At 43.7% G+C, this 22,139-nt stretch overlaps 1 protein-coding gene across 3 annotated transcripts in view; it reads right to left on the reverse strand.

Annotated features, from left to right (window-relative positions):
* The window catches only part of LOC311254038 (ecto-NOX disulfide-thiol exchanger 1-like), a 66,773-nt gene that overhangs the window by 12,047 nt on the left and 32,587 nt on the right, over positions 1 to 22,139 (reverse strand). For all 3 annotated transcript variants that reach the window (XM_084384463.1, XM_084384464.1, XM_084384465.1), the window contains exons 4-12: positions 19,075 to 19,242; positions 18,682 to 18,888; positions 16,242 to 16,475; positions 13,056 to 13,268; positions 8,959 to 9,065; positions 6,089 to 6,206; positions 5,661 to 5,860; positions 3,979 to 4,086; positions 3,042 to 3,098 (exon numbers count right to left, since the gene is read on the reverse strand). In XM_084384463.1, the coding sequence (XP_084240589.1) occupies positions 3,042 to 3,098; positions 3,979 to 4,086; positions 5,661 to 5,860; positions 6,089 to 6,206; positions 8,959 to 9,065; positions 13,056 to 13,268; positions 16,242 to 16,475; positions 18,682 to 18,888; positions 19,075 to 19,242 (1,412 nt within the window). The remainder of the gene's footprint in view (positions 1 to 3,041; positions 3,099 to 3,978; positions 4,087 to 5,660; positions 5,861 to 6,088; positions 6,207 to 8,958; positions 9,066 to 13,055; positions 13,269 to 16,241; positions 16,476 to 18,681; positions 18,889 to 19,074; positions 19,243 to 22,139) is intronic.

Genomic DNA, 22,139 nt, shown 5'->3' on the forward strand with positions numbered 1-22,139 from the left:
TAAATGGACAATGATAACATATATTACACCAGCTAAATTAAATGAATATAATAATAACATTCTGGATTTATGTTCAAAATGTATGAAGGAAAAGGGGACGTTATTCCACTGTGTGTGGCAATGCAGAAAGGTCAAAGCTTTCTGGGAAGAAATTAAAAAAACAACCAAAAGATCTTTTGATGAACCCAGTTTTTTTTATTTTAGGACTCTAAAGACCACAAGTACACCAAGAGTGAACAAATAATGATAGATATGTGTCTTTCCATGTTAAGAAATCAATTGCATTGTTTTGTAAACGCGGCGGACAGCTGGTAAAGCTTAAGGCTCTTTTGGCACGATTCCTGTGGCTTCCCGGAGGAGAAACGGAGCGGTACCTGGTCTCTTTTTCCACCCGCGCTCGCTAGACCCTGTCGACACCTGGCTGGTACCTGTCGTCGGTTCGGATGAGGAAATCCACCCCCTCGACCCCTGCTCCCCCCGTCCCTGCTGGCGTGGGGTGAATCTTCGCCATCTGCGGGCCCTGTGTCGAGCTCCACGATCAGCTGATGCCCCGGACATGCCGGTCCCTGCCAGGTTAGGCCTTGTCAACGCCAGATCGCTGGTAAATAAAACTTTTATTCTAAGGGATTTCTTCATGTCTCGTGGACTGGATTTTATCTGTGTAACGGAGACGTGGCTGAGCGCTGGTGAGTCCACCCCTCTTATTGAACTTTTACCACCGGATTGCTGCTATTTTAATTCCCCGCGGTCGTCGGGTCGAAAAGGAGGTGGAATAGCAGTTGTTTTTAAAAGTAACTTTAAATGCCGGCAGATCTGCCTGCAATCCTCCTTTAAAAGCTTTGAACTTTGCTTATTTGAACTGGGCTGTTCTCATGTTGTCTTGTGTGCTGTCATCTATCGACCACCCAAGTACAATGACTTTATAAGTGACTTTTCTGAATTTCTGGCTGAAATTCTGCCTACATACGACCGTGTCGTTATTGTTGGTGATTTTAATGTTCACATCTGCTGCCCAGATGAGCCGATCTCCAGGAACTTTAAATGATATTGACTCTTTTAACTTTGTGCAGTCCGTGTCTGGCCCTACTCACGAACTCGGGCACACACTTGACTCATTGCTCTCGCACGGTCTGCGTGTTTTTAATTTGGACATTTGTGACGCTGTTTTCTCCGATCACATGCCAATCTTATTTGACATTCTCACTCAGTGTCCGGTTAAACTGTGCGCTCCTCCACAACGCTGTCGTGTGTTTAACTCCTCCTCTCCAGCTCTGTTCTCCTCTACTTTTATTGGTTTCCGCGAGGGTAATTCTAGCACCTCTATGTGTTTGAACGCTGAGGAGCTGGCATCCAGTTTTCACTCCATTTGTTTACAAACACTGGACATGATCGCTCCTTTGAAGAGCCGGCGCACCAAACCTACACCCGAGCCCTGGTTGAATGACGTCACTCGCGCTGCCAGGCGAGAGTGCAGGAGAGCGGAGCGCAGGTGGAAAAAGGACAGGCTACATGTTTCCTATGGTGTTCTTAAGGAGAGCCTGCTGTGTTATCAGAGGACTGTAAAAGCCGAAAAGAATAAATATTTCTCAGAATTGATTGCCTCTGATTGTAACAACCCTCGCACTCTGTTCAAAACCATAAACACTGTCCTAGAGGTCACCATGTCTAATGTTTTTGTTGCCTCCACTGAAATTTGTGAAAGATTCCTCCGCTTTTTCACTGATAAAATTGTGTCAACAAGATCCTGTATCTCTCAGCCTTCTTATGACCCTTCGATTCCTTTGCCCTGCACATCTGTTTTTGTTCAGTTCGAGCCGCTGTCCCTCTCCATTTTAAAGGACACAGTTATTTTCTTGAAACCCTCTGGTTCCCCTGCAGATGCCATCCCACCCCGCTTGTTTAAGGAGGTACTTGCTACTATTGGACCAAGTGTCCTTGAGATCGTCAATAGTAGTCTCTCCTCTGGTACAGTACCTGGGGATTTTAAATATGCAGTTGTTCGACCCCTACTTAAAAAAACAGGCCTCGATCCCCTCTGTTCCAATTTCAGGCCTATCTCTAATCTTCCATTTATCTCCAAAATCTTAGAGAAGGTTGTCCATAATCAGTTGGTACCTTACTTGGAAGTTAATGACATTACTGAACTGTTCCAGTCTGGGTTTAAAGCTCTACATAGCACAGAATCAGCACTTCTGAAAGTGTCAAATGACATACTCTTGTCAACAGACTCTGGGAAATTGGTTGTCCTGGTGCTTTTAGACTTGTCTGCTGCGTTTGACACTGTTGACCACAGCATTTTAATCTCTCGCCTCGAGCACTGTGTGGGCATTAAGGGTATCGCCCTTGACTGGTTTCGGTCATACTTAACCGACAGAAGTTTCTGTGTAAAACTCGACAACTTTGTGTCCTCAACAGCTCCTCTTCCACATGGGGTCCCTCAGGGCTCAATCCTTGGCCCTCTTCTATTCGCACTTGATCTACTCCCCCTCGGTTCTGTTTTTAGAAAACACGGTCTCATTTCATTTTTATGCCAACAATTGCCAGATCTATTTTCCTTTGGCACAAAACAATGCTCACTCTGTCCAGCCACTCATAGACGGACAGACATGCAGTAGATGTTGTATGTACTGTACAGAACAGAACAACACAATCACAGTTTACAAAGTTCATTGACAGAATATCAATTTATGGTTTTTCCAAAGGTTACCTCAGAATTATTGGATGGGGAACTATTATTTTCGATACATATTCACAATCCTCTGACTTGCCATCAAGTGCCACTAGCAAAAAGTTTACAGGTTTATTTGACTTTACTGCTCATGTTGCCCATCACAGGGTGTGTTTTGAAAGGCTGTTTTAGTAAATCAGCTGCTGTCATGTCTTTTGTTATTGGCCAGTTCAGAAACACAGTTTCACCTGAAGTATTACATTTGAGCTGAGTTTCTTTCTAGTCACATATAGGAAAGATGATAGTGTGACACTTTTCATTCAACCAGCTTTGTTGTGCGCTCATGTCACGTTTGTCTATCACAGTCTTTTACCTTTTCATGTAGCTCTCCATTGGTTCCCTCCACAGCCTCCACGTTACTGTTCAGAAGCTGAAGACAGACAGAGAAAGAACCGGACATTTGATCAGTCGCAGTTAAACACAAAGTGGTCTTAAGTCTATGTCTTGACAGGTCAGAGCTGTTTTGGCTGCATGAGGGGAACCTTCACAATATTAGGCAGGTGGTCATAATGTTATGCCTGATCGGTGTGTGTGTATGTACGATATATATATATATATATACACACACATATATATAAAACATACATTCAGCTTTGTTTAGTCTAAGCTAGTCTAAGACAACAGTCCTGTAATAAATCCTCCTTCATACAGCTTAAATGTTCAGTTTGTGTTGAAGCTGTTAGAGACGTGTGGATCCAACTTTATGATCATTCTGGAGGATTTAGTTTGTGCTGTTGAACTGTGACGACTTATATGGATCATGACAACAGACTCTGCAAACTGTGCTGATTGAAAAATATTAAGACTTCACATGTTGAACTTCTCATAAACTCTCATTCTGTTTTTTTCTTCTTAACAGTACTTCCGTCTGTAGTCCAGATTAATTTAATCTGCGCTGTTGATCCACTGAAACATGTTTTCCACCTCTGCCTCCTTCCTACAGGAGGAATGGGTATTGATAGATGCATTATTTCAAACAAAAATAACAATCATATTAATATTTGATTCAAACGCTCAATGTGTTTCCTCATGTAAGGACAAGCTGAGTGTTGGATTGTATATAAGCATTCTGAAAGAATCAATTGACACAGTTTGGGGGAAAATTGACATCAATTTCTATCATTTCCAGAAAGAGCAACAATGAAAAATATCTGGATTAATCCAAAACAAAGACGAGTTAATATTTCTCAAAACACAGAAAGTGATTCAGTAAGTGCGTCCTATCACAGGCTGTCTGCAGGAGCACACACCTTGTCTCGCAGGCTGAGCATCTCCCCCTCCAGGTAGCGATGTTCCTCCCTCGCCTGCTCCAACTCAGCTTGTTTACTCGTCAGCTTCTCCTGCAGACTCAGGAGTTGCTGGAAGACAAACACAGACACACACACATCGATCGTTCTTATTGTTCAACATGATTTCATGACATCAACAGGTGTGTCATTATGAATTAACTAATTAGATTTAGTTAATTATTTATTAGGTGAAGACAAGAATTGATGAGGCATGTGTAGAAGTTGTTTTTCTTGACAATGTGAATGCAGCATAAATGTGTTTACAGGGAATCACTTTGTCTATAGAAACAAACCATGTTTCTATAGAAAGACAAGAGACCCATCCACATATTTAATATTTGATTCCATCACTTCTTCCTGTCTTTCCTGTCCAAAGACTTGTTTATGTCTCATTTTCCTGGCTGACTCTTCATTGCTTCTTCATTTAAAGAGTCATCATGATGGAGAACTTTTACTCTGCACAGCTGTAGTTTAAGGTTTTTTCCAATAAGGAGATGTTAATTATTAAAATTTTTACATTCATCCATAGACTGTTTTCATGATATAATTCCATCATAGTATTTTAATAAAGTAAATAATGGAAATGTGTATTTCAGTGAAACACTTATTTAGTTTGTCACAGCAGCTCGTCTTTCTGAAGCAATAAAAATAAGAAAAACAACAGCAGCTGACAAACAAGAAGCGACAGTACTGTGACGTTAACTCACACTATGTGTGTGGTGTGTGTGTGTGTGTGTGTGTTTGTGTGTGTGTGTGTTGGCAGTTGCCTTGTTTTATCAGTGCTGTCACTTTAGATAGAAAATGACAGGAAGTCGAGTTGAATCAGGCTAACTCGTAACAAACAAGCTCTGTGCTCGAACAGAGCTTTCTGTGTGAAATGAGTGGAGCAAAGGATCATGGGAGCGCTCTGAGTCAGCAGTGAGAAACAGGGTGTTGGAGAAGTGGTCGAAGTGCTCGAGGGTAGACATGGTTTCTCTTTCTAACAGCTTGAATGAACGTTTGGGTCACTTCTCTAACAGAACACTGGCCTTTAACAGCTGTATGTTTATTATTATTATTATTATTATTATTATATCTGATCGTATATTATTGTTATTATATCTGATCTGTAAATATTTTTAACTTACTGTGGCGTGGCTACATGTACAACAGGAAGTGTGTTACTATCAGGGCATGTTAACGTGGTTTACTAGCCTTCCCACCTGTTAACACGCAGCGACATCAGCCCAACGGCCACATGAGCACACTGTGAGTTAAAACAAAGTGAAGCTGCAGGCAGACTGATGTGTTCATCCACAATCTGTCAGATTAATTAAGTCAGTAGCTTGGCATGAGTCTAAAGTATCATTTCAAACTCCAGTCTATCAGTATTGTTGCTGCTTTAAATTAGTTTTAAGCTCATAATCTGCAGTCTGACCACATAAAGGTGTAAATCCAAATGCTCTAAGTGACACAATGCAATGCTTAATGAAATCTGAAAGTGGAGCAACAGAGCCATGAACATGAAGACACTGATTCAAGATTGAAAGAAAAGATGAAGAAGGGAAAAGGTAGAGAGTCTGAAGAAGAACAACAACAAAAAGAACAAGAAGACGCAGAAGCAAAAGAAGAAGAAGACGCAGAAGAAGAAGATGCTGACCCACCTGCTGCATGTTGTTCATGTTCTGCTGCAGCAGCTGAATCTGAGCCTCAGGACTGTGTGTGTGTGTGTGTTCGTCGTCTGCTCGGCCCGACTTGTTCTGTTCTTTCCTCAGAAGCTCCACCTCATTCCTGTAGGCGTCCAGCTGCCAACGCAGGGAGTCGTTCTCCTCCTTCAGAGACGCATGAGTCTGATCGTACACTCCTGCAGGACGAGGAGAGGAGAGAGGAGGAGAGAAGGAGAGAGGAGGAGAGAGGAGAGGAGAGAAGTTGACTCATCAGCTCCTGAATAGATGTTAACACTTCCCGTTTGTTGCTATGACAACACAAAGATAAACATCATGTTTTACTTCCTGAAACTCTTCACAGCTGTTTTATTAAAGGCTTCATGTATATGATTTTATTTATACATGTTGACGCTGGTGTTTCCTACCATTTTCTCCTGAACGCATCCTCTTACAGGGAATTTGATCCAAATCATCGTCTGACATCTCCATCTCCTCCTCTCGTCTGATGCCCATGATCTCTTCGCTGTGAGCGTTTCTGAGCTCCTGAAACAAGAGACGCAGCACCGCGACACACACACATCATAAAGAAGTCAAACAGTTTGTGTTCCCTACTTTTAATACATTTCACTCTTCTTACATTAACAATATATAACATGCTTCTTTGACACGATGCAGTAGTCAACTACTGATCTGCTCTGCAGTTTACACATATCTAAAATTGGCTCAACGTTAATGAACTACAACATCAAAATGTGTGCGTTAGTGATAAAATCAGAAGTTAGATATTCTGAAATAACACTCAAAGGAGCCAAATGAGAAGGTAAACTCAAGAAACAGAACAAAATAATAAGCAATATGATTTTGTGTTTTACTTCAGTTGTGTGTGTATTTGACAGACGTCCTTTTCTTACTGACAGATTTACATTCAATAAAAGTCATCAGTTTCCAAAGATATTCACTTTGAATGAATATATATATATATATATATATATATATATATTCACTTTGTTGGTGCTATCACTTGGTGCTGTTGCTCGGTGTTGTCGGTCGGTGCTGTCGGCCGGTGTTGTCAGTCGGTGTTGTCAGTCGGTGCTGTTGGTCTGTGCTGTCACTTGGTGCTGTCAGTCGGTGCTGTCACTGGGTGTTGTCGGTCCGTGCTGCGGGTCCATGCTGCGGGTCTGTGCTGCGGGTCTGTGCTGTGGGTCCGTGCTGTGGGTCTTTGCTGTGGGTCTGTGCTGCGGGTCTGTGCTGTGGGTCCGTGCTGTGGGTCTTTGCTGTCGGTCGGTACTGTCGGTCCGTGCTGTGGGTCTGTGCTGTGGGTCTGTGCTGCGGGTCTGTGCTGTGGGTCCGTGCTGTGGGTCTTTGCTGTCGGTCGGTACTGTCGGTCCGTGCTGTGGGTCTTTGCTGTCGGTCATTACTGTGGGTCCGTGCTGTGGGTCTTTGCTGTCGGTCAGTACTGTCGGTCCGTGCTGTGGGTCCATGCTGCGGGTCCATGCTGCGGGTCGTGCTGTGGGTCTGTGCTGTGGGTCTTTGCTGTCGCCAGCACTGTCGGTCCGTGCTGTGGGTCCGTGCTGCGGGTCCGTGCTGTGGGTCTTTGCTGTGAGTCTTTGCTGTCGGTCTTTGCTGTGGGTCTTTGCTGTCGGTCAGTACTGTCGGTCCGTGCTGTGGGTCTTTGCTGTCGGTCAGTACTGTCGGTCCGTGCTGCGGGTCTGTGCTGTCGGTCAGTTCTGTCGGTCCGTGCTGTGGGTCTTTGCTGTCGGTCAGTACTGTCGGTCCGTGCTGTGGGTCCGTGCTGTGGGTCTTTGCTGTCGGTCAGTACTGTGGGTCCGTGCTGTGGGTCCGTGCTGCGGGTCCGTGCTGTGGGTCTGTGCTGTCGGTCAGTTCTGTCGGTCCGTGCTGTCGGTCCATGTAGACTTACCACAGATATAACAGCCATTAAAAGAGGACTGTTGAACTGCAGCAGGTCTGACTCTTACCTTTGTTTTATTAAAGACACTGTTCTGATAGTTTGTGTTCATACTGGACTTTGGTTACAGTGGATATAAAACGGAGAATTAAAAACAAATCAATCAATCAACAAAAAAGTAAAAATACAGGAACATTATTATAAATATTGTTGTGTGCATTTACTGTCACGATTAGAAAGGACATTTCTAGCCTTTTGTCTTTAATAACAACAAGTTAAAGCTTGTTGATGAAACGATTCAGTAAGTGTAACATCAGAGCATGATGGAAACTTTGTGCTACATGATGATATTGATCGGTAGTGATATATCAATAAAAGATCTAATCATCAGAAGATAACAACAGGATGAAACTATCACAGACACTGTTTGCTTCTAATCTCATTTGTTTCCTCAGGATAATTAATTATTGTACAATACAATGGATATTATCAGTGCATACATAAAAGAGGAAGTAATATAACCACATTTCTCATTTCTCTGTTCTCATGTCTGTGTTTTATTTTCTCTAGAAGTGTCTCAGAGTCTCAGAGGAGCAACAGGCGGCTCCTGGTTTGAACCCTCCGACTGCTGATGGGGCTGAAAACGGACAAATCCTCCCTCCTTCATACACGACTGTCTCATGTTCATACTCTGGATCCACATTTGACTCTGGATGAATTATTGATCACAGACTTGAGCCTGGATATCACTGTTGCCATGGCAGCCCCTCACACTTTCGAGGAGGCGTCAGATGTTTGCTTTACATCTGGGCTGAAGGGAGACAGACAGACGACCACAGACCGCTGTCTGTACCTGTCTGTCTGTCTGTCTGTACCCGTCTGTCTGTGCATGTTTGTACCTGTCTGTCTCTGCCTATACCTGTCCTTCACTGTCTCCACCTGTAAGAACCTGTTTGTAGCTGTCTGTAGGACATATATATATATATATATATATATACATATACAAGTGTGTGTGTATATAATATATTTTTAACTTTATTCTTACAGTGTTATTTTATATTTATTTATGTATACTTTTTTATTTATATGTATACTTTTCTACTGTGTCTAACAGTGCTGTGAGTGACATGGAGCTTCAATTTCCCTGAGGGAACCTCCCAAAAGGATTAATAAAGTTGTCTGAGTCGGTCTGTTGGTCTGTACCTGTCTGTCTGTACCTGTTTGTACCTGTCTGTCTCTGTCTGTCTGTACATGTCCTTCACTGTCTGTCTGTCTGTCTGTCTGTCTGTACCAGTTTGTACTTATCTGTCTGTCCTGCAGATTCAGCAGTGACAGCAGAGACAAATCGTTGGGTCGGACTCAGAGGACAGAACAGAAGAAGATACCAACCTCACACTGCTTTCGCCAAATGTCTATGTTCTTGCGCTGTGCTTTTGAGAAATGGTCCCATGCCTTTTGCCTGGTGGTGGCGGTGAAAACGGTGGTGATCTGCTCGACTTTGGGGTGAAGGAGGAGGAGGAGGAGGAGGAGGAGGAGGAGGGTCAAGACAAAACAAGCCGTTTATGTAGCGTAGAGGCACTGACTGAGGGTCATACAGCAGACAGAGGAGAGACCGTGGACACACTGATGACAGGCTGGGTGAAACCAGCAGGACGACCTCTTCACATGGACCTTTTATTCACATTAAAGGAACAGTTCACTCCAAAATATGAAACAGTGTCATCATCTGCTCAGGTCAAAAAGGTTATGGCCCAGCTGGACTAATGACCAGCTTGGTTTCGTACGGGACCCTCTGAGTCAGGCTCCACTAACACTGCATCTAAGAAGAGTTTGTAGAAGGTCAGTTGTGAATCTGATAAACTGTCGATACCCTCACAAGCCAAAGTTCACAGGAATGTGAGTGTTGTAAAGTGTTGAGAGCAGAGTGTGGACTCACAGAGCAGATGATGACAAGATGTGAAGTGAAATGTCCCTTTAAAGAAAGTCACAAATGTTTGAGCTAAACAATCACTTTTATAAATAAGCAAAATTTATTTTTTATAGTCACTGACTTATTAAACAAATATAATTTCATTCGGTTACGGATTCACAAATTGTGGAAATTGTATTGGAACCAACCAATACCACGTGTTATTGATTTAAATAAATATTACTGATTCAAATCAATATTATTGATTTAAACAATAAATATTGATCATGATGGCAGCTGGTGATGGAGGTGTGTCATGTGATGAGCAGGTCTCTCTCCTGTTCACTGCTCTGTACTTACATCACCTGCAGCTTCACTTCCTTCAGGACTGACGAAGGCAGCATTTATCCAGAATGACGCTGACTTTAAACAGTCACATGTTGTTTAAACTTCATGTAAGTGGAAGATTTAATGTAATCAATTACTGTAAGAATGGATAAGAACATCACTTTTAAAAAGCGGCTCATTCTGTTTTAAAATGCTGCCTTTCAAAGTATTGATCTGACATTTTGGTTGTTGTCACTGACACATTTCTTACAGTGACGGATCAAACATGACTGAACAAAAAGTAAAATCCTTTTGTTTTTCACATGATGAGTGTGCTGCCTGAACTGTAGACTTTCTCTGATCAACAGAAACAAGACAAACGGATAAACAAACACTGTAACAGTCAGATACTTACCCCTGTTGAATCTCAATGAATTGACCTGTTAAACCCGCATTAACTGATATTTTTGAATATTAACATTGAACCGAATGACTCTGAGAATGACTGAGAATGACTCTGAGAATGACTCCTTCAGCTCTCATCAAATGTCTTCACACGTTATGATCGGTGTGAGAGTTTAGTTTAGTTTTTTACAGCGTTCCTGTTCCTGAGTCTGAACAGCCTAACAGGGATACTGTATAATGTGACACATAAACACCTCATCCAGTTGTACAACTGCTTTAAGGTATTTTACCTTAAAGGTCCCATATTATGAAAAACACATTTTCTCTGGTCTCTACATATATAAACTGGTCCTCTCTGAGCCTACCAACTCCCAGAATGAGGAAAGCAAACAAGTCCTGCATCTCTCTGCAGCCCACCTGCTGGTAAAACAGGGCTCCTACAGGCTGTTCAGATTCAGCTCATGTCGTTACTTAACGACAGGAGTGATTTGCATAGGCCGAAAACACTCCCCCCTCTCCCCGGAGATATCCGAGATTGGGGCGTTCATCACCGAGGTGAAGTTCAGTGTGTCCAGCGGTAAGATAGCAGTGTTTCGCAATGTCGCCGCTCAGAGCTACACATGAAAGTTGCTCTGTTTTTGGATGTAAAAATCAACATAAGTGCCTATATTCTGTCCCAGCTACAGAAGAACAGAAGAGACAGTGGTTGCGTTTCATTTTTAACAACAACGTGCCGGCTACGGTTCCTGTAAGTTTGTTTCTGTGTGCTAACCGCTTCACATCGGACTGCTTCAGTAACGAGGGTCAGTACAAAGCTGACTCGTCGAGCAGATTTTGGTCTTTTGACTTTGTTTGAATAATTTATTAAATCAGGTAATTTCTGATTTACATAAAGTTATCAAGGTTTTGTTCCTTCCTACACTACTGGACTGTAGGGTTTTTTGATTTCTAGCAAACGTTCTATATAATTTTTAAGAGTTTATGTATAGTATTATATAAAAGCACATATAAAAGCCAAAGCAGACATAGATGAGCCAACGTTAGAGACTAGCTGAAGAGACAAATGTATTTCTTAGGGGACGGTGGAGACCAAAATGTAGATAAAAGCAGAGATGAATATTTAACATCTGGACATAAACATGGCCTCAATTTAATAATTATTCAATAATACAAAATTACGTAATGCAGGTTTAAAAGACTCTGAAAGGTGACAGTGAGTTATATTCAACACATTAAAGCATTAAAACACCAGCTGTGTTTATCAGTCAGTGTGTGTTGGCATGTCCTGAAGCCTCATCACTCGACTGACGCTGAACCTTTGAGACTGACCTAATCACCACCTCACACTGAGCTGAACATAATGGAGCTGATGCTGCGACGGATGGAGGAGTGTTGTCATGGAGACGGGAATGAGATCTCTGCAGAGTAAATGAGGCAAGCTCTGAAGCGGATGTGGTGAAAATGGCTTCATGGTCGGCACCTCTGTGACTGCAGCAGTGTGGAGTGACTGTGACTGTGAAAACTGTTCAATCTGACAAACGCAAATTGACATAATACGTGTTTATATTACCAACTCAATAAAAACTGCTATTTTACAGATATAGGCCTGAAAAGTGTTAAAGTATGGTTTAGAGTTAGTATTGTTTTGTTCCATTTCAATCCTTAGAATAAACCAGCGTAGGCCCCGCCCATCAAGTGCAGTTGAATTCGCAAGCAAAACTTTAGAACTTGCAAGCAAAGAGGACTGATTTATAAGCAAAATGTTTTTACTTACAAACATTAGTTTTGATTGAAGTTGAAGAAATATGCTCTCTCATATTTTTTTTTCAATTGCAACCTGTTCTGTTTCGATCTCAAAAAAAAAAATTTGATTGCCACTTACTCTCTTTTGCTCTCAAATCTCTTTTTTGGTTTCAAATCTATTCTATTTGATTGAATAATAAAGGAACAAAATTCTCTCCATAATTATGCCGTTTAAAAGGTTAAGTTGCAACATTAAAGTGATGAACACATGAATGCATCGATAATAATAATAATAATCATTACAGATACACTTAGTAGTTGTACCTTTATACTTTCTTATACTTTACTCTCTGGTGTACTGTGACGTCTCACAAGCAGCTGGCTCTCTTTTCTGTCTTCTCCATATCAGAGATTCATAATGACCTTAAATAAACTGCATCACCAGGGGGCGCTACATGACAATCACGTTCCTGTTCTCACCTGTCTGCGTCTCTCTGAGACAGTGTCCACAGACGCACACTGGTGGTTGCTCGATGGCCAGCAGACAGTCTCCATGGTGGCTCTGTGGGCTGCTTGTGCCGCAGTAAGCCAACCCCGACAAGTCTCTTTGAACAGATTCACTACCTGCACCTTTAAGTAAAGTATCTAAGTGCTTCCTCCATCACTGTGCAGTAGAGGGTTGGGGTTAGGTCAGGGTCATTTTGAGTGATTCAGTCCTGTCCGGGTCCGGGTCCTGCCGTGGTGACGGCTGAGATGCTCTGTTGTGTCACTATGACAACTGATAACCTGAGTTGTCTTGTCATCAGCTGCAACATAACTGCATATTCTACTTTTTAATACGCTTTAGCGACCTTTTGGTTTCGACGAGTTTGCAAACATAAAACCTAGAACATCTAATTCTTGTTGTTTTTAAGGTGGTGATATTTTATTAACAACGCACATTAAATGAACAATTATACGATCAGTCAGAACGACTGGTTTATTTTGTGACACGAGTCCTCAGAGTGAACTTACCTGAATAACTGCACAGTCACAGGTTTCCCGCGTGCGGCCTGTCTGAGTCGTGTCAGTACGACTGTTTGAAATAAGAAAGTGTTCTTACACTGTGTTAAAATGGCCATCAGGGCATTCTTGAAGATCTCTTTGGCGCGCTCCATCTCCTCCTCATGCTGAGCTTTCTCACCCATCAGCCGCCGGACGTGGCTGTTAGCCGACTGGATCATGGAGTAGAAGTGATTGGCGGTTCGGCGGTTGACTTCGCCCCGGTCGATCCAGGTGAACAGCACTGCCGTGGCCTCGCTGAACTTATGGTCATCTGTGGGAGAAAAGTACATGAGTGTAGGAGACTTACAGCACTTGTAACGCAGTATTTTCATATTGTTGTATTGATCTTTTACTTAAGAAAAGGGTCTGAATACTTCTTCCACAGCTGCTCATCAGCCTCCTGTTTCATGTGACATGACATCAAATAGTGAGTGAACAGTTGGATGTGAGAGACATTTCATGGGACCTTTAACACTCAGTCAGGCTAAACAAACAGCAGAGCAGCCAGTCAGGATTTTAATCCTTCTCGTGGGGCCTTCATGGCTCTGTGAACCAGCCACTGAACACAAAAGGCATTTCTGATTTTCAACTTTTCAACCAAAACCAGGAGCTGCATTCGTGCTCAGTCATAAAAAGCCTCAGCGGGCTCTGCCGACTGCGTTCTCCCCCATTTGAATAATAATTGAACAGTGCCACCGAGTGAATTAGAGAGCATTTAATGAGCTCAATACCCACTGCAACGCAACCTGTAAGAAGACACTTTCCCGCTCTGATAAAGCCCCATTCATACACAGCAGCAGATTACAGTCACATTACAGCGAGCACAATGAAGCAGAGCTGAATGGGGACGACTGGAGGAATAAAGGAAATTTATTTCCCCTGCTGTTTGAAGTGAAGAATGAATTCAAAAAGGTTATTCAGAGAAAAAAACATGCTTGTTTATGTTAGGCATTAGAGGACGGAGGAGGAGACGGCACACAGGCTCAGCTTTGGGTTTTGTAGTTAAATTGAAGACGCAGAAGCAAACACTAATAAATAAAGCAACAAGCTGCTGGTTTCCAACAGACAAGGTGCATTTATACAGTTCATCAAGTTCATGTTTTTTTTTCATGTCTGTGACAGCATCTGCTCTGCATCACCTGTTCTGCCTGCTTAAAAACCCGTCTCCAAACAGCCAATCAAATCTTTGCATAAAGGAGTGACGGAGTTGTTTCCTACTGTCCTTATGCTAAGCTAAGCTAACTGGCTTAGTGCAATGTAGAATATTACCTGGTGAGATGTAGAGGAGTAGAAGTGGAAATTAAATAAAACTCACACAAAGATCAAGTACCTCTTACTTGTACTGGGGTACGGTACTGTAGCAGTCCTCTAGAAAAATCAGAATAACAATTTATTATTTTATTGTAGCTGCAAAATGATTAATGACAGTGGATATTGTTTATAACAGTTACTGTAGTATTACTAGTGTCACTGGTAAAATAATGGACTGTAGAGATCTTCTGATCTGACGCCCTGAAGCTTTCCTATCATCACACTAAGTAGAGCAGCTACGGACAAACTGTTTCAGTGCGTTCAGCGACAGCATGAAGAATATCAATAATCATGTAGCTTCCTAAATGATTCATTTAAAACTGTTGCCAGGTATCACAGCAGGTGATCTGCACAGGAGATTATAGTCCACACACACACACACACACACACACACACACACATTGTTGTTCACAGTCACCTGTAAATCAGCTTCAGAGTCTGAACATGATTTCAGATTCATGCTACATTTTAAATGAATTTCTCCATTCATGACGCAGCCTCCTGAAGCTCATCATCACCATCAGACTACACAGGTCACCGTAAAAAGTCACATGTTCACTTTTTAAACTTAAAACTCTAATAGTTCCCTTCCATAATATTTCGTTAGATGTCTCACTATGGCATGCATGCCTCGCTGCAGCCCTCAGAAGGATTAATCTCATTACGCCAATCCTGATTGGCTGGTGAACGGGTCCGTCCGCCTCAGGTAGTCCCATCTACCTTAAATAGCGCATTCAAACACCTCTTCTCACTCGGAGCATATCTCTCGTCCAGGGCTAGCTAGCTAAACTTTCCACAGACAGGTCTTATTTAGCTTCTGTCGCCGGGCGCTGCTAGCCTTGGATATTTTTTCTTTTTTTGCTTCGTCGGTCACACCAGATCGAACCCAGTGCTTTCCTTGCCCTCGGCTTGATCAGCACTGTCCTCGACGCCCCACCACGGCAGTTCGAGCACTGAGCATTAGCACACCAGCTAATCTCTCGACTTCTTCACGATTAGCACACCAGCTAACTGCCTCAACTCCCTGCCTGCACGCCAGCTTGCGAGGAATGGAGGCTAAATCCCCTCACACCAGAGGGCACGGAGACTCTGGGGCCCGACTCTGTCGTTGCGGGAACAAGGTATCGAGTATGGATCCACACCAGGTCTGCTCACGTTGCCTGGGGCTGGAACACGCCCAGCTAGCTATCGACGTCCCCGGCTCGTGTCAATACTGTGCAGTGTTCACCGTCAAGAGTCTCCACAGCCGGATAGCCCGCCAAGCTAGTTTGTCTGGACATGACCCCTATCTCCCTTCCGACGGCGCCGCCGTCGAAGCCGGAGAGGAGACGGAGGTCGCTGTAGTGGCGACACCGGAGGCTAGCGCCAGCTGGGGCAGGAGGAAGACGTCCTGGAACTGGACTATGGGGACGATGAAGATGACGCCTCGGAACTCCTCATATCAGAGGATGAAGAACAGTAAGAAGTCTTCATCACTCCGGCCCGGGCTGCGCAGCCCACGGCCTCCATCGCCTCTCGGGATGGAGATGAGAGTAGCACACCAGCTTCTCCCCTCCCCAGCTCGGACATGCCCGACGTGTGCAAACGCGCCGCTGCCCAGCTGGCCATCACCTGGCCCGCTGTCGTAGCTGAGACCACCAGATCCAGTTACGAGGTATATGAGTGAGATGTCTCACCAGACACCCCTTCTTGCTTGGGCGAGTGAGAAGAGGTGCTTATCTTGAATGACGTGGTGCCATCCGCATGCACTATTTAAGGTAGATGGGACTACCTGAGGCGGACGGACACATTCACCAGCCAATCAGGATTGGCGTGATGAGATTAATTTTTCTGAGATGCACCAAGGCGTGCATCCCATAGTGAGACATCTCACTCATATTACTCAGAGAACCGGGGTTTGTGTTAATAACCCAAAGTTTTTCTCTGGTCTCACCTTTTAGTCTCTCTGCCAACAGTGCTGCCTCGTGTTCAGAGTAGTGGACAATAGGTGGAGGAGACGGCGGCCGAAGTCGGTCTTCATGAATCTTGCGGCGGTGTCTTTCCTCTCTGGCGAGTAGGCGTTGTTTACACTCCCACTCATACAGGTCATCTCTGGCCTGGGCGAAGTCCACATGGATCCTCCCTGAGTCCTTCTTATCAGTGCTGGATCCAATACGCATCCGATACCCTGAGAGCAGAGCAAACATGACCTGACCTACAACAGAAACTTCATCACTTGAAGACTGTAGACTTCTACAAGTTACTCACAAGTGATCACTTTGACATGTTTGCATACATTAAACAGTGGGGAGAACAAGTATTTGATACACTGCCGATTTTGCAGGTTTTCCCACTTACAAAGCATGTAGGAGTCTGTAATTCTTGTCATAGGTACTCTTCAACAGTGAGAGATGGAATCTTAAACAAAAATCCAGAAAATCACATTGTATGATTTTTAAGTAATTAATTTGCATTTTATTGCATGACATAAGTATTTGATACATCAGAAAAACAGAACTTAATATTTGGTACAGAAACCTTTGTTTGCAATTACAGAAATCAGATGTTTCCTGTAGTTCTTGACCAGTTTTGCACACACTGCAGCAGGGACTTTGGCCCACTCCTCCATATAGATCTTCTCCAGATCCTTCAGGTTTCGGGGCTGTCGCTGGGCAATACGGACTTTCAGCTCCCTCCAAAGATTTTCTATTGGGTTCAGGTCTGGAGACTGGCTAGGCCACTCCAGGACCTTGAGATGCTTCTTACGGAGCCACTTCTTAGTTGCCCTGGCTGTGTGTTTCGGGTCGTTGTCATGCAGGAAGACCCAGCCACGACCCATCTTCAATGCTCTTACTGAGGGAAGGAGGTTGTTGGCCAAGATCTCGTGATACATGGCCCCATCCATCCTCCCCTCAATACGGTGCAGTCGTCCTGTCCCCTTTGCAGAAAAGCATCCCCAAAGAATGATGTTTCCACCTCCATGCTTCACGGTTGGGACAGTGTTCTTGGGATTGTACTCATCCTTCTTCTTCCTCCAAACACGGCGAGTGGAGTTTAGACCAAAAAGCTCTATTTTTGTCTCATCAGACCACATGACCTTCTCCCATTCCTCCTCTGGATCATCCAGATGGTCATTGGCAAACTTCAGACGGGCCTGGACATGCGCTGGTTTGAGCAGGGGGACCTCGCGTGCGCTGCAGGATTTTAATCCATGACGGCGTAGTGTGTTACTAAAGGTTTTCTTTGAGACTGTGGTCCCAGCTCTCTTCAGGTCATTGACCAGGTCCTGCCGTGTAGTTCTGGGCTGATCCCTCACCTTCCTCATGATCATTGATGCCCCATGAGGTGAGATCTTGCATGGAGCCCCAGACCGAGGGAGATTGACCGTCATCTTGAACTTCTTCCATTTTCTAATAATTGCACCAACAGTTGTTGCCTTCTCACCAAGCTGCTTGCCTATTGTCCTGTAGCCCATCCCAGCCTTGTGCAGGTCTACAATTTTATCCCTGATGTCCTTACACACTCTCTGGTCTTGGCCATTGTGGAGAGGTTGGAGTCTGTTTGATTGAGTGTGTGGACAGGTGTCTTTTATACAGGTAACGAGTTCAAACATGTGCAGTTAATATAGGTAATGAGTGGAGAACAGGAGGGCTTCTTAAAGAAAAACTAACAGGTCTGTGAGAGCCGGAATTCTTACTGGTTGGTAGGTGATCAAATACTTATGTCATGCAATAAAATGCAAATTAATTATTTAAAAATCGTACAATGTGATTTTCTGGATTTTTGTTTTAGATTCCGTCTCTCACAGTTGAAGTGTACCTGTGATAAAAATTACAGACTCCTACATGCTTTGTAAGTGGGAAAACCTGCAAAATTGGCAATGTATCAAATACTTGTTCTCCCCACTGTACATTCACTGCATTAACAGTGTCAGATCGTCATAAATACACTTTTAGCTGTAGCAGGGTTTTTTTTTTTCATTTAAAATATTTCCACATTAATATGTTATTCAAATCACAATATTGTATCTGATGTTCTTTGGGGTTTTTATTACTGGAAGATGTTTTCTGAAGTGTTGTGTGTCGCAGCGGAATGTGAGATGGACCAGATGTTGATATAAACTAACTGATTAAATAACGAATTACGTTTAATTTTGTCCTCAATCTTTTGTCCTGCACATAATAAACTTCATAACCATCTGATTAACACCTTCAAGAGTCATGACAGAGAAATCTACATTCAGAGGAGACGAGCGACCTCTGAAGCTGCTCTGCATCTTGGCTCCAGGCTACACTAGCCACTATTAGTGTGTGTGTGTGTGTGTGTGTGTGTGTGTGTGTGTGTGTGTGTGTGTGTGTGTGTGTGTGTTTGTTTGTGGATCTGAGACCTCTCACCTGACAGGTAAATAGCCTTGTCCACCATGAACTCCTCACTGAAGCGGATGTGACAGAAGTTCTTCTTGCTTTTGCGGATGGCGATGATCTCTCCGCACTGATCGAACATTTCTCTGATGATTTCCTCGGTGGCGTTCTCTGGTAAACCTCCCAAAAACACCGTCTTACAGCCAGGGGGGCGCTCCCGCGTTGATGGAGGGGGCAGATCTGAAGGACGTCACATCATGTTCAGCTCTACATTATCACATACTATATGTATTATGACATTATTTCCTTTGCTACATTACATTTTTGTTGTTTTTGAAGAAAAGTCTCTAAATGATCATCTGTATCGACGTCTCTGACCTCTGTACCTGTCACACAGTACTGACAGTAAACTCAGTGAGATCTTACTGGGGTTCTGAGGGAACAGAGTGCAGCTCTGGCAGTGAATAATCTCCTTGATGACTGGCATGTCAGGGGGTACGGGCGGGGGAGGGACCAGGCTGATGCCCGCCATCATGGGGTTAATGGGCGCGATGAGTCCCAGACTGGGGTCGAACCTCTGGATACACAGAGTGTCTGCAGGACACAACAACATGATGCAAGTGTGAAGTCATCACTCATTTAATCAATACAACACCTGTACAGTCCAACACAGCAGACCCTGACCTCTGACCCCTGACCCCTGAACCCTGAACCCTGACCTCTGACCGGCCTGTTACATAACTTGGTCCAAGAGCAGCATAAACATCCACCATGATCCCACAACACGTCTCAGTATTAATCTAATAGTTCTCTAATTATACTTCCATTACTGCATAGCTGTACTTTTAGTACTATTACTACATGAAGCTGACAGTACCACTGATAAATATAATAGAGTATTTGAGTACTCTACAGTGTTCGAGTACTCCCTCCACTGACGATGTAGTTATTATGAGTATTTATTAAACCATGAGGAGGTAGAATCTGTGTTCTGGTTCAGAGATAATTTCTGCTCACACCTCTAAAATTCTCCTCCTCAGAACCCTAACTATGATTAGTGTTTCATATTTCAACGAAGTAATTTGTACCCTAAAAAATGTATTATTATTTCATATAAATCGAGCTCCCAGGTCTTCTTTAGAGCACTGGCATCTTTTTATTCCAATTAAAGAACTGATGGCAACACTCACAACACATTTGGTGTCTAAAAGCACAGCAGGCCACGGGAGGAAAAACTGTGGTGTGATATTTCAAAATATAGAAAATAATCGCGACCGCACATTCAGGGAGGGAGGGAAGTGAATACAGCCTCACTATCAGGAATAAAATACAGATAAGAGAAGAAAAAATGGGTGCTAGATCTGATAGGAAAGACAAGAAAATACCATCTCAGTGGTAATGAAAGGTAGAAGAGAGAAAATGTGTGTTCTGCAGGATGAAGAGAAAGTGAAGAAGAAGAGAGAAGATAAAGAGCGAGAGGACAGAGGCGACAAGAGCAATGTTTCAGCTGTCTGGGTGAAAATGGAGCAGGCAGGGTGGAGGAGGGCGGTGCATGTTTCTATCTACAATGCTGCAATAACAAGAGAGGGAGGAACGAAACGTCAGCAGAAAATCTGCCACAGCCACCACAGAAGAAGAATAAAGTGATTCAGATTACAGCCGAGAGGAGCTGTCACACAACAACACCACAAACGTCCCTCAATCCAACAGGAAGAAATGTTTCTGCTGCAGCTCAGAGCGGACGATTGATCGAACGGATCACTGATTCAGTGTGAAGGCTTTTACTGCACACACACACACACACACACACACCTTAAACAATCAGCAGCACACAGGAAGTGAAGCCTTTTCTATTCACACTGTGTTTGGAATAAAAAGGATTATTCTGTTTTACATTTGAATCTTTTACTGTTTCTGTGTCCTGTCAGAGGATGACATCATCACAGCATCACTTCATTAAAACCCAAAAAAAACATTGTGTGTCACATAACTCGAGTCTGAATAATTTCAGTTTTTCATGTCAGCGTTTTGAGATTTGTGGAGCTCAAAGCACTGAAATTGAAAACAGATCTGTGCATTTGGTTTCATGGATGTCAGTTTTCTGCTCCAGACTTAAATAAATCAATCAATAACTGTTGGATGGATGACCACGACATTTTGTTGGGTTTTCAGATAAGATGTAAAATAATGTAACTTCTATTCATAATTGTATTACTTTCATTAGTTTGAACCAATTTTTCTGTTGATAAAACATTTTTAAGGTAAAAGATCAAAACAACTCTAGTTTAATTAATACATGCTGTCATTATCATTTGTGTTGTTCATCTCCAGACACAGACATGTCAGTGATTCTGATCCAGGCGGTGATGCAGGTGATGGAAGTGATGCAGGTGATGCAGGTGATGGAGGTGATTGAGGTGATGCAGATGATGGAGGTGATGCAGGTGATGCAGGTCATGCAGGTGATGGAAGTGATGCAGGTGATGCAGATGATGGAGGTGATGGAGGTGATGCAGGTGATGGAGGTGATGCAGGTGATGCAGATGATGGAGGTGATGGAGGTCATGCAGGTGATGGAGGTGATGGAGGTGATGCAGATGATGGAGGTGATGGAGGTGATGGAGGTGATGCAGATGATGGAGGTGATGCAGGTCATGCAGGTCATGCAGGTGATGGAGGTGATGCAGGTGATGGAGGTGATGCAGATGATGGAGGTGATGCAGGTGATGCAGGTGATGCAGGTGATGCAGGTGATGGAGGTGATTGAGGTGGGGGAGGTGATGCAGATGATGGAGGTGATGCAGGTGATGGGAGTGATGCAGGTGATGCAAGTGATGGAGGTGATGCAGGTGATGGAGGTCATGCAGATGATGGAGGTGATGCAGGTGATGCAGGTGATGCAAGTGATGGAGGTGATGCAGGTGATGGAGGTCATGCAGATGATGGAAGTGATGCAGGTGATGCAGGTGATGGAGGTGATGCAGGTGATGCAAGTGATGGAGGTGATGGAGGTGATGCAGGTGATGGAGGTCATGCAGATGATGGAAGTGATGCAGGTGATGGAGGTGATTGAGGTGGGGGAGGTGATGCAGGTGATGGAGGTGATGCAGATGATGGAGGTGATGCAGGTGATGGAAGTGATGCAGGTGATGGAGGTGATTGAGGTGGGGGAGGTGATGTAGGTGATGCAGGTGATGCAGGTGATGGAAGTGATGCAGGTGATGCAGATGATTGAGGTGGGGGAGGTGATGCAGGTGATGGAGGTGATGCAGATGATGCAGGTGATGCAGGTGATGGAAGTGATGGAGGTGATGCAGATGATGCAGGTGATGGAAGTGATGCAGGTGATGCAGGTGATGGAGGTGATGCAGATGATGGAGGTGATGCAGGTGATGGAAGTGATGCAGGTGATGGAGGTGATTCAGGTGGGGGAGGTGATGCAGGTGATGGAGGTGATGCAGGTGATGCAGGTGATGGAAGTGATGCAGGTG

Source organism: Pagrus pagrus (assembly GCF_965226575.1).
Source record: "Pagrus pagrus genome assembly, contig: HAP1_SCAFFOLD_183, whole genome shotgun sequence".
NCBI lineage: Eukaryota > Metazoa > Chordata > Actinopteri > Spariformes > Sparidae > Pagrus > Pagrus pagrus.